Source organism: Danio aesculapii, chromosome 23 (genome assembly GCF_903798145.1).
Source record: "Danio aesculapii chromosome 23, fDanAes4.1, whole genome shotgun sequence".
Classification (NCBI taxonomy): domain Eukaryota; kingdom Metazoa; phylum Chordata; class Actinopteri; order Cypriniformes; family Danionidae; genus Danio; species Danio aesculapii.
In genome coordinates this window covers 48,798,302-48,812,911 of record NC_079457.1, presented here as the reverse complement: position 1 = coordinate 48,812,911, position 14,610 = coordinate 48,798,302, and the positions used below count along the sequence as shown (strand labels likewise).

The 14,610-nt window shown below is 39.3% G+C and overlaps 1 protein-coding gene across 5 annotated transcripts in view; it reads right to left on the bottom strand.

Moving 5' to 3' along the window:
* Positions 1-14,610, bottom strand: part of rbm10 (RNA binding motif protein 10) — a 33,942-nt gene extending 19,332 nt beyond the window's left edge. For 4 of the 5 annotated variants that reach the window (XM_056449442.1, XM_056449443.1, XM_056449444.1 and 1 more), the window contains exons 1-7: positions 14,533-14,610; positions 12,827-12,894; positions 11,802-12,294; positions 10,137-10,307; positions 7,262-7,331; positions 5,736-5,809; positions 454-540 (exon numbers count right to left, since the gene is read on the bottom strand). In XM_056449442.1, the coding sequence (XP_056305417.1) occupies positions 454-540; positions 5,736-5,809; positions 7,262-7,331; positions 10,137-10,307; positions 11,802-12,294; positions 12,827-12,843 (912 nt within the window). In that variant the 5' untranslated portion in view covers positions 12,844-12,894; positions 14,533-14,610. The remainder of the gene's footprint in view (positions 1-453; positions 541-5,735; positions 5,810-7,261; positions 7,332-10,136; positions 10,308-11,801; positions 12,295-12,826; positions 12,895-14,532) is intronic. The other variant, XM_056449445.1, reaches the window with a different exon arrangement.

Here is a 14,610-nt window from a genome sequence, read left to right as displayed (position 1 = left end):
TTTATGACATTTAATTGATGCACTGGGTGTTTATCCAAATTTGACCAATCAGATGGGGCCTTGCTGTGTTTTATCCCCACCTCCCCAGTAGCTGCTGTTCTGCTATTGGCTAGAGGCTGAACACAAAGCTAAAAATAAACACTAATGGGCGGAGCCAAGACGGGAAAAGAAAATGACAACAGCCAATCAGAGGCAGAATATCTGCATATCAGGTTTTCAGTCATTCATAGTGTTTAAAGACTACATGTTTGAGCCTCCAGTTTTAAGTCCGAATTAGACTTAGATCCAAAGAATATATCTTACCTGATCAATTTTAATATCATTACACAAATAAACGATTTAATAAAAACAGCATTTTTCTAGGAATTCGTAAGAAATACGGCATATTTTGTTTTGCAGTATTGTGCAGCGCTTCTTTAAAAGCACACTCATCATTAAATAACTTAAAGTTACTTTATTGCAGAGCCAGTCTTCATTAGCGCGTGGCTTTGGGTCACTGTAGTGCATAGAAACTCGCTGTCCCAGTATAGTGAGCACTTTCTGAAAATGAGACACAGAGGAAGACAAAAGAAGACAGCAGTAAATATCACTTTCAGGATGAATTTGGCACACTTCAGGAGCTCATCTCACAAAAGGGCGGACGAGAAGACTTGGTAAAAGAGAGAAGGAGGACAGATGTTACCATCCGCTTGAGGGGACTCAGAAAGATGTGCGTTTTTGAGAGGGTTTTTCGGACGAAAAAATAAAAAATCCGGCCAGAAGCCTCAACCTCCCCCATTCAGGGGAACAATAAGAGTCCTGCCCACTCATATTGGGCCACAAAATATAGCAAAACACCCAGACAGAAGCCTCACAGAAGCAAATATTCACACAACCAACACATGACGCATGAAATAAAGAGACAAAAATAGCCTTCAGATCCTCAGTGCGTGCAAATTAATCCATCCCGATGATCTGAGCTGTATTTATGCTGCATTTAAAGGGATAGTTCACGCAAAAATGAGAATATGCTCACTTTTTCCTCATTCAAATGTTGTTGAGTTCATTTCTTCGGTTATAAAAACACAAACATTTTGAAGAAAGCTGAAACCATTGACTTTAGTAGTAGAAAAAAACAAATATAATGGAAGTCAATGGTTACCGGTTTTCAGCATTCTTCAAAATATCTCCATTTGTGTTTCTAACAGAGGAAAGAAACATTTGGAACCACTTGTGGTTGAGAAATGGTGAGTAAATTGTCGTTTTTGGGTTAACTATCGCTTTAACAGGATTTTTTCTTCAATAATTAACTAGAACTATCCGATTTTAAGCACTTCGGAGACTTAAAAACACATGGCGTACGTAATTAAGATACAAAAATAGCCTTCAGATCCTCAGTGCTTGAAAATAAATCCATCCCGATGATCTGAGCTGTATTCATGCTGCATTAACAGGAATAGTTGACGCAAAAATTTGATTTAATGTGTTCACTTTTTCCTCATTTAAACATTGAGTTGATTTCTTCTGTTATAAATACACAAACATACATGAAACCATTGACTTCAGTAGTAGGAAAAACAAATACTATGAAAGTCAATGGTTACCGGTTTTCAGCATTCTTCAAAATATCTCCTTTCTGTTTCTAACAGAAGGAAGATAATTATAAAGGTTTGGAAGCACTTGTGGGTGAGAAATGGTAAGTAAATTCTCAGTTTTGTATGAACTATGACTTTAACAGGACTTTCTTCTTGAATATTTAACTAGAACTATCTGATTACTTGATTTTAAGAACTTCAGAGACTTAAAAACCTGACCTGAGCTTGGGGGAATAAAATATTTACACCTAGATATCCTTTGACGTGCAACTGTTTGGTACAACACTTCCTCAATGCTTTGTTGTAAAATCCATATGCATAACATTAGCTAAAATAACCCCTTCTGACTGGCCGGCTGCTAGACAAAAACCAGAAATCCAGATGCACAAACTTTCAGGAAGAACCAATCAGCAGATTTTGCCACATCTGCAAGGCTTATGAAATCAGAATCAATAGCAAATACACTGACTGTCCATAAGAAGAACAGTTTAACTCATGCTTTATATGTAAAATAATAGGCACTTCCTATTATTCATTCATTCATTTTTCTTCAGCTTAGTCCCTTATTTATCAGGGGTCACCACAGTGGAAGGAACCGCCGACTATTCCAGCATTTGTTTTACACAGTGGATGCTGCAACCCAGTAGTGGGAAACACCCAAACACACTCATTCTTTCTCTCTCTCACACACACACACACTCATACACAAAGGCTAATTTAGTTGATCAGTTCCCCTATAGCGCATGTGTTTGGACTGTGGGGGAAATCGGAGCACCTGGAGGAAACCAACACGGGGAGAACATGGAAACTCCACAGAGAAATGCCAACTGACCCAGCTGGGACTCGAACCAGCGACCTTCTTGCTGTGAGGCACTGTGGACTAAGCTGAAGGAAAATGAATGAAGTTAAATCATAAATAAAGGAAATATTTAGATCACTGATGTTTTGATAAAATTTCAGTTTTGCTTGCAGGAGATGCTGGTTATTTCCCACCTTTGACAATTAAATAATCAATGATTTGAATGATTAGGGGTGGTAGAGATTATATTAAGTTATATTGAGAGCTATACTGACTTCAAGTATTAGCAAATTGTGCTTTGACTTCAGTTTATCATAGATAACCATAATGAGTTGGTTTCCTTCATTTTAATATCATAATAAACAGCTGCTCTTTCATTAGACCTATCACAGTTATATTTACAGTCCAAATGCTAATATAAATGAACTATGAAGATTTTTTTAAAGTATGTAAACAATTACACAAAATAAAACAATCCTTCAATATATCGAAATCAAGGTAAAGTGCTCAATAATTAATTTAAGGTCATATATTCACATATGCTTTTTTCTCCTGCTTCCACTTTGACTTCAGTACATATTTTCCATGAGTTTAATACTGTTACTCTGATAGATCTTTTATGCGCTGCATTATTACTCATTACTAGGAGTGTCCAAAATGATTGATATGGGTTCAGTAATCGATCATAACCTGATTATTATGTACTGAGGTCATTTATCTCCTATGCCTGATGTCGCAGTAGATACTATGGTGAAGGAGGCGAGGGCGAGTAAATAACTGTTGTACACAATTCAACTGCTTGTGAGTTTGCTGGACAGTCTTTCATTGACAATGAAGGCGCCACAGCACTCGAGCCGCTATTTCACTACTATGTAGAAATGCTGTAAAACTCCATCTTTACCTCTCTCTCTCTCTCTAACCTTGGACATTTGACCCGCTGGTTTGTTCGTGAGGTAACTTTTCCTCTCCTCTTGGCTGTTAAAGCGATACTTGTGGATCCTGACACGAGCGTGCCTGAGGTGTGAGTTTTCTCCACGGTGTCTATAACGGATTACCTGTGATAACAGCGTATTATGCGCATATACAGTAGACTGTAACCACGGCTGTTCTTCCTGCCATCTGTGAACAGCGCTTTCATTTCTAAAGCCGATCGCAGCCCTTTCTGTTGAGAAGGTGAAGACAATAACTAATCAAAGGGGTGTTAGACCTCACCTGTCAGCACTCAAAAAGCAAGCGGGATAATATTTACATGAGTTTATTTGCTCTAAATGCTCATGTGGTCTTCTGTGCATGTGTTGGAGTTTTGTTTGATACATTCAGAAAGAGGGGTTACCGTTTATATATCTTACTGTTGTGTTAAAGAACAAACTATAATAATAATAATAAATGTATGTATATATATATATATATATATATATATATATATATATATATATATATATATATATATATATATATATATATATATATATATATATATATATATATATATATATATATATGTATGTATATATATATATATATGTATATATATATATATATATATGTATATATATATATATATATATATATGTATATGTATATGTATATATATATATATATATGTATGTATATGTATATGTATATATATATATATATATATATATATATATATATATATATATATATATACATATATATATATATATATATATATATATATATATATATATATATATATATATATTTATTTATTTATTTTTTTTTTTTTTTTTTAATAGATTTTAATGAAAAAAAATTCTTGTGTTGTGAAGAAAAAATCTAATTATGTATGGAAAGCATCGTCAATGCACCCAATTGATAGCGTGGTAATCGTAACTGGACTGAACCGTGAGACCAGTGTAGATTCACACCCCTACTCATTACAACTATAGATGTTTTTCGTGGCTGCTGCATGGAGGGCGCTATAGCTACCAGCGTCTCCTGTTAGAATGCTTAGAACCTCCATTTACAGCTTTTACAACCGGTAACTAGCGATCCGAAAATGGGCTTCAATAGCCTTTTGAGTGGATTACGGAGTGTTTTTGTGACACACAACTGTGAAAGGTGTGTGTTAAAGCCGTTATAATCTGTCAGATCTGTGATTCAAGCGCGAGAGAAAAACGTTCTCCTAGTTCATGTAAATCGATGCATAAACAATGTGATGCCTTTTGACTGCTTTCTTTAATAACTACATTACACAATACTTCTACTTTTACTTTCAGTACTCGAGTAGTACATTTTAAAATAAACTACTTGCAATACTTAAGTACAAAAAATGTTGAATACTTCAGTACTTCCACTTAAGTATGGTGCTTAAAGAGCACTTCAACTTCTACTCAAGACAGAGCACTTACTCAAGTCTGGGTCTCTAGTACTTTATACATCTCTGTGTTCATCCCAAACCTTTTCTTGCCACTTTTCTGGGTTTTCTATGACCTGCATGTGAACTGACACTCAGAAACACAGGTCAACTCATCTACGGCCCCGTCTGTTATCATTTAATCCTCTAATTAAGACACATTAGAGGAGCGCTGACTGAATTCTCCTGCCATTTGAAGCCATTTAGTGATGAATTTCCAAGCCATGTGGATTCAACTAGAGAGACATGAGAAATACAGGCCAGGTCTCACACTAGAGGCTCGCAGCTGCCAAGACAAGACACTTTGGCTGAAATACAAAGATAATAGCACGCACGCAAACACACACACACGCACACACACACACAACAGGGGCAGAAAACCAAATAGAACAGCTTTGCTACACACACTGCATTTAAGAACAGACCTCATTCCTTAAGAGATGGCAAAAACCCTTAAAGTACACATGAAATCAAAACTAGCCATATTGATGTCGTTAGCTCACATTGCTAGTTTAGTGTTGAACAATTCATCTGCGCATGTCATTAAGACAAAAACAATAGTGTGCCCTCGTAATCTTTAATTGATATCTTAAAATGCACGTCCTGTTTGTGTTCAGTTAAATTCTCAGATTAGGTCAGTCTGAGGTATTGGGCGGGGCTAACACACCTAACCACGCCCCTGCAGCTGTCAGATTTGACGACAAACAAAAATGGGAAGGAGGAGGAGTCTGTTAGGCTGTAATAACTCTCCCCATCTTTCTGAATGACACGCCTACTTTACTACATCCAATCAGCTCGCAGTTGATAAAACAAGCCACGCCCACTGTTTTCTCATATAATATTCAGTTTCTCTAGGAACTGCAGCACAATACTGAAAAAACGGTAGCAGCTTCCAGTTCATGCAGACTTTAGGAGCCTATATGTCCAAACACCTGAGGACTTGTAGTGTGTGTGTGTGTGTGTGTGTGCAGTGTGAAGTGACCTGGTTGGTCTCCATCCAGCGGCTGGCCTCCTGCAAGTGATTAAACTCGACGAAGGCGAATCCTCTGCTCTGACCTGGAGAAACAGCCAGCGCCGGCCACAATGACAGAACAACAACAACAACAACGCAGTGAGGGGTTAGTGCTCATAATATCCACAGATACAGAGAGAAGAGAGAGAGAGAGAGAGAGAGAGAGAGAGAGAGAGAGAGAGAGAGAGAGAGAGAGAGAGAGAGCGCTATAGCTGTATTCTAACCAATAATCTCACACACACACACACACACACACTGCAGACTGTAAAGGCAGCTTTCTGTGCATCTGTTTCACCAGTCATTAAATCACAAAGGAAATGCACTGTGAAACGTGGAAAACATGATAAACACACAGACTAATTCTTCACCAACAGCATCTAGCATCGAAAAAAGTTAGCATACGCTACTGTTCAAACATTTGGGGTCGTATATACAGTACAACTGTGTTTAAACCCCTTATAAAAGCTATCTTTGCATAATAGTTCCCCCTTAGGGCGACGCAGTGGCGCAGTAGGTAGTGCTTTCGCCTCACAGCAAGAAGGTCGCTGGGTCAGTTGGCGTTTCTGTGTGGAGTTTGCATGTTCTCCCTGCGTTCGCGTTTCCTCCGGGTGCTCCGGTTTCCCCCACAGTCCAAACACATGGGGTACAAGTGAATTGGGTAGGCTAAATTGTCCGTAGTGTGTGTGAATGAGTGTGTGTGTGTTTCCCAGTGATGGCTTGCAGCTGGAAGGGCTGCATAAAACACATGCTGGATAAGTTGGCGGTTCATTCCGCTGTGGCGACCCCAGATTAATAAAGGGACTAAGCCGAAAAGAAAATGAATGAATGAGTTCCCCCTTAAACTATACAGTGAAACCGCAATATTTTCAAGAGATGATTATCATGCCGTGAAAATCTAATATCATTAAAACCCTATGCATGTCTGCTTCTGACTGATGAAAATTAATATTAGTCACAAACAGCGGCTGTGTGGCACTTCTTAAACAGTGTTCACCTTATTTTGCCCACCCTTTTAGCTGAAGATACAATAACAATAAATAAATGTCAGAAATAGCGACACGCATCTTCTCAACACGCAAGATCTTCACACGTCAAGAGCAATAAACGTGTGATGAGGGATAAGGGCTTGGAACTTGGAGTAAGTGTGCTTGTGTGCATTTCTATAATTCCCATGCTTGTGTGAATGCCTCGTGTGTGCGTGTGTGTGTGTCACAGTTGTTGCTTAAGATGACTCTGACAAGGAAGAAAATGCCAATACACACGTAATTAAAGATGTTGTGGCATTATAAACAGGATGTGCAGGGGATTAAAGAAACACACTTTTCAAAAGCACCAGCACAAAACTACACTCGACTCAATACAGCAGGAGGAAAGCGAGGATGAAGAAAGAGACTGGAACAGCAAGAGTGCGGAAAGGCTTGATATGAAAGCCAGAAGAAGAGAGATTTGGAGTATTTCTGAGGTATAAAGGAGACCCCCTGATGGAGAAAGCTTACCTGAAGATTTGTTCCTCATCAGGCGAACTTCTCTAGGCTGGATGCCCTGCTCCTGCAGCCGAGCACGAATCTACAGAGCAAACAAAGAACAGTTAATTACAGCAAACCCCAATGGACCGATGCTAAATGGGTATGCTAATTGTAAACAACATCAAATACAGTCAATGACATCAATATTCAATTGATTCTGAAAAATACTACATTGAAAACAAATGACAACTGCCACACAGAATGTTATTGCGCTGCATTTGAGTTTTGTTTTTGTTTTGTCTTCTGTTGTCATGATTAAAGTGCCCCTGTTGTGCTTTTTCTGATTGTTTTTTAAATGTGCTTCAAGACTATATGATAACTTGCTGGACCATTTGACCAATCAGAGCAAAGTAGAGTCCTCTGACCAGTCAAAATAGATCCATAAGACCAATCAGAGTCAAAAGACTAACCAGAGTAGAGTTATCTGACCAATGTAGATCCATATGACCAATCAGAGAAGAGGAGTAGAGTCAGCTGATCAGTCATAGCAAAGTAGAGTCATCTGACCAGTCAAAGTAGATCCATGTGACCAATTAGAGAAGAGGAGTAGAGTCAGCTGATCAGTCATAGGAAAATAGAGTCCTCTGACCAGTCAAAGTAGATCCAGAAGACCAATCAGAGTCAAAAGACTAATCAGAGTAGAGTTATCTGACCAATGTAGATGCATATGACCAATCAGAGAAGAGGAGTAGAGTCAGTTGACCAATCAGAGCAAAGTAGAGTCCTCTGACCAGTCAAAGTAGATCCATAAGACCAATCAGAGAAGAGGAGTTGAATAATCTGATCAATCATAGCAAAGTAGAGTCCATTGGCCAGTCAAAGTAGATCCATGGGACCAATTAGAGGAAAGGAAAGACAAAAGACCAATCAGAGAAGAGTCATCTGACCAATGTAGATCCATATGACCAATCAGAGAAGAGGAGTAGAGTCCGCTGATCATTCATAGCAAAGTAGAGTCATCGGACCAGTCAAAGTCGATCCATAAGACCAATCAGCGCTAAGTCAAAAGAACAATCAGAGTAGAGTCATCTGACCAATGTAGATCCATATGACCAATCAGAGAAGAGGAGTAGAGTCAGTTGATCAATCAGAGCAAAGTAGAGTCCTCTGACCAGTCAAAGTAGATCCATAAGACCAATCAGCGCTAAGTAAAAAGACCAATCAGAGTAGAGTCATCTGACCAATGTAGATCCATGACCAATCAGAGAAGAGGAGTAGAGTCAGCTGATCAGTCATAGCAAAGTAGTCATCTGACCAGTCAAAGTAGATCCATAAGACCAATCAGAGCTAAGTCAAAAGACCAATCAGAGTAGAGTCATCTGACCAATGTAAATCCATATGACCAATCAGAGAAGAGGAGTAGAGTCAGTTGATCAATCAGAGCAAAGTAGAGTCCTCTGACCAATCAAAGTAGAAATATATGACCAATCATAGCATAGTAATGTAAGCAAGCCTAATGCTCCATTCACACGGGGTGTCAGCGTCAACACTCCACATTCACTCTGAATGGGAACGTCAAGAATTGCCGAATTGAATTGAGAATCGCTGCAGAAATTGGGAAGTTCTGAACTTTTCAGGCGTCAATGGAAGCGTCAGCCAATCAGATTGCTTTATGCTAATACCCCAGCTTAGGCAGAAGCCGATTGCGGATTATGTTCATTAATAGACTAGACACACCCTCAGTCAAGCCTCGACACTGAAGCCCTGTGTGAATCGGGTGTGATCTGAACAACCGTGATCTTCGATCTCTCACTGCATCAAGAATCCTCATACATCTATAAGCCCTATCACCACATGAGCTCAGGACTACTGCGGCAAAGCTATGTCAAGTACCACAATACAGAGTTACATCCACAAATGCCAGTGAAAACTGTACTGTGCCAAAAGGAAGCCCTATGTTAACAGTGTCCAGAAGCGCCTTCAACTTCTCTGGGTTCGGATGCATCTGGGATGGACCATCACACAGTGGAAGTGTGTACTGTGGTCAGATAAATCAGTATTTCAGATATTTTTTGGGAGAAATGGATGCCGTGTGCTCCGGACCAAAGAAGAAAAGGATCGTCCAGACTGTTACCAGCAACAAGTCCAAAAGCCAGGATCTGTCATGGTATGGGGTTGTGTCAGTGCCCTTGGAAAGGGTAACCTGTACTTCTGTGTTGCTCCCTTAATGCTGAAAAGCACAGAGAGATTCTGGAGCACGATATGCTGCCTTCTCCTCCAGGGACGCCCGTGCATATTTCAGCAAGACAATGCTAAACCAAATTCTGCACACATTACAGAGTCCTGCTGCAGAGGAGGAAGAGGATACAGGTACTGGACTGGCCTGCCTACAGTCCTGACCGGTCTCCAATAGAGAATGTGTGGAGCAAAATGCAACAATGAAGACCCCGTAATGTTGCCCATTTAAGACTTGTTTGCAGGAAGAACGGGACAAAATGACACCTTAAACTCTTCATCACTTGGTGTCTTCAGTCCCTAAACGTCTTTTAAGTGTTGTGGAAAGGAACGGCAACACTACAAAGTGGGAAATGCTTTACTGATAAAACCTTTTCTTGAAATGTGTTGCAAGAACCGAAATTTTAATGTGTGTTTACTTGAAAACAAACAATAACAATCATGAGGAACACATTAAATAATGTTTGTTGTATTGTCTGCAATGAAACACAAGTCCAAGTCAATTTGGAAATCACTCATTTCTTTTTTATTAGCGTTTTTCATACTGTCCCTACTTATTCTGGTTTGGGGTTGTGTTATATGAGATCTTCAAAACAAATTTACAGCATAACAGGGGCCCTTCAACAGAACGGCTGTCGTATTCATGTCAATAAATGAAAAGAAGTCAAACCTCGTTCACCGTCGCGTTCAGAGGAAGCATTCTCAGCATCACAATGTTGCTGGGTTTCTGGAGCGCATCTGCTTCAGATCTGTAGTCCTGATCGTGGGCTTCTGCCTCCTCAGGGTCAAAACTTACATCCTTCATTTTGCTCTTAGTTGATTGGACCTGGTCAGGAAAACGCTAAAATCAAGAAGACACACTGTAAAAAAAATGATGTTACACACAATCGATTTGTGTTGGGCAAAATGAAGAAATTAACTTATATTTTTCAGCAAATTTAAGTGGATTGAACATAAAACAATTAAGTTGTCCCAAAAAAACTCAAGAAATGTGTTGTTTCAGTTCATTTTACTGCAAAAACACATCTCAATTGAACAAACAAGAGAAATGTTTAGAGTGTGAAATATAGGGAGGTTGTTTAAGATATTATAGTCCCTTTAAAGTATTTTTTTGATGTTAGTTTCAGTCTGTTAGTCTTAAGGATATCTATAATCTAGTGCAGTGTTTCCCAACCCTGTTCCTGGAGGCACACCAACAGTACATATTTTGTATGTCTCCCTTATCTGACCAACTCGTGTCAGGTTTTGGGTTCTTTTCTAATGTTCTGATGAGTTGATTCAGGTGTGTTTGATTAGGGAGAGGTTGAAAATGTGTACTGTTGGTGTGCCTACAGGAACAGGGTTGGGATACACTGATCTAGTGTGCTCCAAAACACTGACAAAATTCACATTTAGAAGATATAAACATTCAAAGTTTGCAGTTTGTCTCTTCCGCCTAAAAGGATCAATTCATTATTTTTTTGACGTCTCCTCTTACTTTATTTTCTCATCGAATCGCTTGACCAATCAAATGCTCTCTAGTGTCTGGCATGCTCGGCCCCCTTCATCTCATTGGCTGTTCATTTGAAGCCCTTGAGATCAACCTCTCTCACTGGCAGAGCTGTGAGAAAACTAAACACTATTGGCTGTTTATTTTTAAAGGGGAGGGGCTAATGTATGCCCCGCCCTCTCTTCATATTTTAGTTGAGATTACGTCAAACATCGAATTAAAACACTTTTCAAAGCAACTGAAATAAATTAACCAATACTTTATACTGCAATCATGATTCATACTAAGACTGCACATTATAGCGCAAAATCATTGATAGCATCATCTCACAGACATGCGTGGTGTCTGATGGGGGCCCTACTATCTTTAGCCCCGCCTCCCCAGTATTTGCTGTTCTGCTATAGGCCAGTGTGTGTTTCTCCGCAGCAGAAGTGCTCATAGTTGGTAAGCTCAGAGAGCAGTGAATAGGAGAGTACAACAAACACTTGTTTATATTCCTATTGGCTGAAATAATGACAGAGAAACTCCAGGATGGTGTTATCAAGACTTTCAGAAAGAGGAAAACAATAGTGTGAGGCTGATAACGGCAGCCAGAAGAGAGAATCATGGCAGATTTACTGTCCCACTTCCATAAACACTGCATTGCACACACCTCACACAAGTAGTCATTCGTTTTCTGATATAATTGATATAATTATGTGATATAATTCATACATAAATACATGCATGTTTCTTTGTAAAATCTAAATAGTAAAACTTTAAGATGCTGATCAGTGTTAACCATGTCATAACAGTCTTGTGAAAAGGGTCCATTGGCTAAAGTTCAGTAAAGATAACAGTACTCACTTGTTTGTGCCTGAGATTTCGGTTTAATTTGTCTCCCTCGGCTCTCCATTCTGCATTGTATTCTCCCTGAGAGTTTTGCCGTCCTCTTAATCTGCCCCAAACGTTGTCCTCAGTTTCTTCCTCTTCTTCTGGTGTTTGTTGGTCCTTCATTCTCGATCTTGTTAACTGCGCGTCTCTCCTGCGTGCCTCAGATTCTGCTCCAAACTCATAATCCTTTCCATCATGCTGAAATCTTGAGTGGATGTTCTGATTCGGGGGACTTTCGGATGCACGATCGTCCTTTTGTCTGAATCCGGGTCGATTATTTGAGAAGTTACCTGAGGCGAAGTCTTTTGGGCCATCAGAACTGCCCTCCCGCTCATGCTGCCTTGTATTTGCTAAGCTGCCAGTTAACCCCAAGCCATTTTCCTGTCCATATCCGCGATAGTCCATGTCTCTGTAGTCGTGATCATCCGACGCTTTCCCATAGCGACCCATTCGGTCACCACGACCCCTAAAATATTGTGAAAAATACAAATGTTTGTCCGACTGCTTGATAGACAACATTTAACAGGAGCTCTACTGTGCACGTTTGAGTGAAATCAAAAAAAGTTGTTTTCCTTTAAATGCAAATGAGCTGCTGAACCCCGCCCATTTTTTTAAACAGGGCGGAGCCTTTACAGCCTGTGCCTCAGTTACTCGACAACAATATCTGCATGTGTTGTGTTTTGAAGTGTGAGTTCACCCAAAAAGGACAATCATTTAATTTACTACTCACCCTCATGCTGTTTAAAGTTGTTTCATCTGAACACAACTGAAGATATTTTAGGTGAAATCTGAGAGCCATGGAATGTGAATAATATAAAGCCAACTTTTACAACTTGTTACATAAAGTTAGTGTGTTTGTTAGCATGTTTTGACACTTGCATTTTAAGGTTGCATATAATAAGGTCAGTATATTAATGCATGACTCCATGCAGTGGTTACATGCAAAGTGATATTAAAAAGAGAAGATGACACAGCAGGCTGAGCGACTCTTGACCTACCTGCGCTCATAATCCATGCTTCAGTCCACTCAAACGCCCACTTTTTTCTCTTTCTGCTTCATTTACAACTGTTAACAAGATATATAACCATCAACCCTTACATTCACAAAGTAACTGCATTAAAACGAGAAGAACTACCACTTTAACCCAAAGAAAAATGCATAATAACACATGCATATGATAATATGGGTTGATCAGAGCCTAAATACATAAATTAGTGCTTATTAAAAAAATAATCGCATCCAAAACAAATGTTTGTTTTGACATAATACACTCCCTGACAAAAGACTTGTTGCCTATCCAAGTTTTAGAAGCAGCAAATAATAACTTGACTTCTAGTTGATGATTTGGTATCAGAAGTGGCTTATATGAAAGGAAAAAGCCTCTAGATGACGCTTATTTTACTAAAATAAAATCTGATCATGTCTTGATTATTAATGATTTGATTAGGACAGTAAGGTCTGACTCTGCTTAGACTAAAGTCTGCTCACTGAACCTTCAATAATGTCCAGTATAGAATATGTGCTCATGCTGCAGTGGAAACAGAATGAATATTGTGTCTGACTCTGGAATGGCAAAGAAAGCCTTCTTGCAGGACTCCCAGAGTTCATCAAGATTCTTTGTGTTCATCTACAACACCTCCTCCTTCATCTTACCCCAGACGTGCTCAATAATGTTCATGTCTGGTGACTGGGCTGGCCAATCCTGGAGCACCTTTGCTTTCAGGAGCTTTGATGTGGAGGCTGAAGTATGAGAAGGAGCGCTATCCTGCTGGAGAATTCGCCCTCTCCTGTGGTTTGTAATGTAATGGGCAGCACAAATGTCTTGATACCTCAGGCTGTTGATGTTGATCATCCACTCTGCAGATCTCTCGCTCGCCCCCATACTGAATGTAACCCCAAACCATGATTTCTCCTTCACCAAACTTGACTGATTTCTGTGAGAATCTTGGTCCATGTGGGTTCCAGTAGGTCTTCTGCAGTATTGGTGATGATTGAGATGCAGATCAACAGATGATTCATGGAGAAATCCACCTTCTGACACTTTTATACATGATCAACTAGAAGTCGAGTTATTATTTGGTGTGTGTGTGTGTGTGTGTGTGTGTGTGTGTGTGTGTGTATCTCATGTACATAACAAATATATAGCTATAATTCACACACACACACACATACACACATATACATATATATATATATATATATATATATATATATATATATATATATATATATATACCTATATATATATATATATATATATATATATATATATATATATATTGGATGCGATTATTCTTTGTTCAGCACTAAAATGAACAACTAAATAAATCGTTTCCAAAACCATTTGCGCCATTTGGGAAAACTCCAAATGTCGCTGTCATTTATGACACCCAATACTTTCTGCTGGGCTGTTCAGTGCTGCAAACGCTAAACTAAGCCTGACACAACTCTAAAGATCAATAAACACATCTAAATGCACATTAACAACCCTCAATGAAAGTTCTACCCCTGTATTTCCGAATAAACAGCATTCTGCAGAACATATCCCTCATAAATCTGCGTGCATGACAGTTGAGAGTGAAGGACGCGCACTCTGAGCCAGCGCGCGCGCAAAAGACCACCGCGCCAAATATGCAGATAAGCTGAACTTTTATCATGCGATGTTTTAAATGCACATTATTAATAACAACGTGCGGTATTTACCTGTGTTAATGCAGCACCGTCACAAGCTCTGAAACTGATCCAGCGTGAACGCGTGACGTCAACACAGCTCAGCGTAAG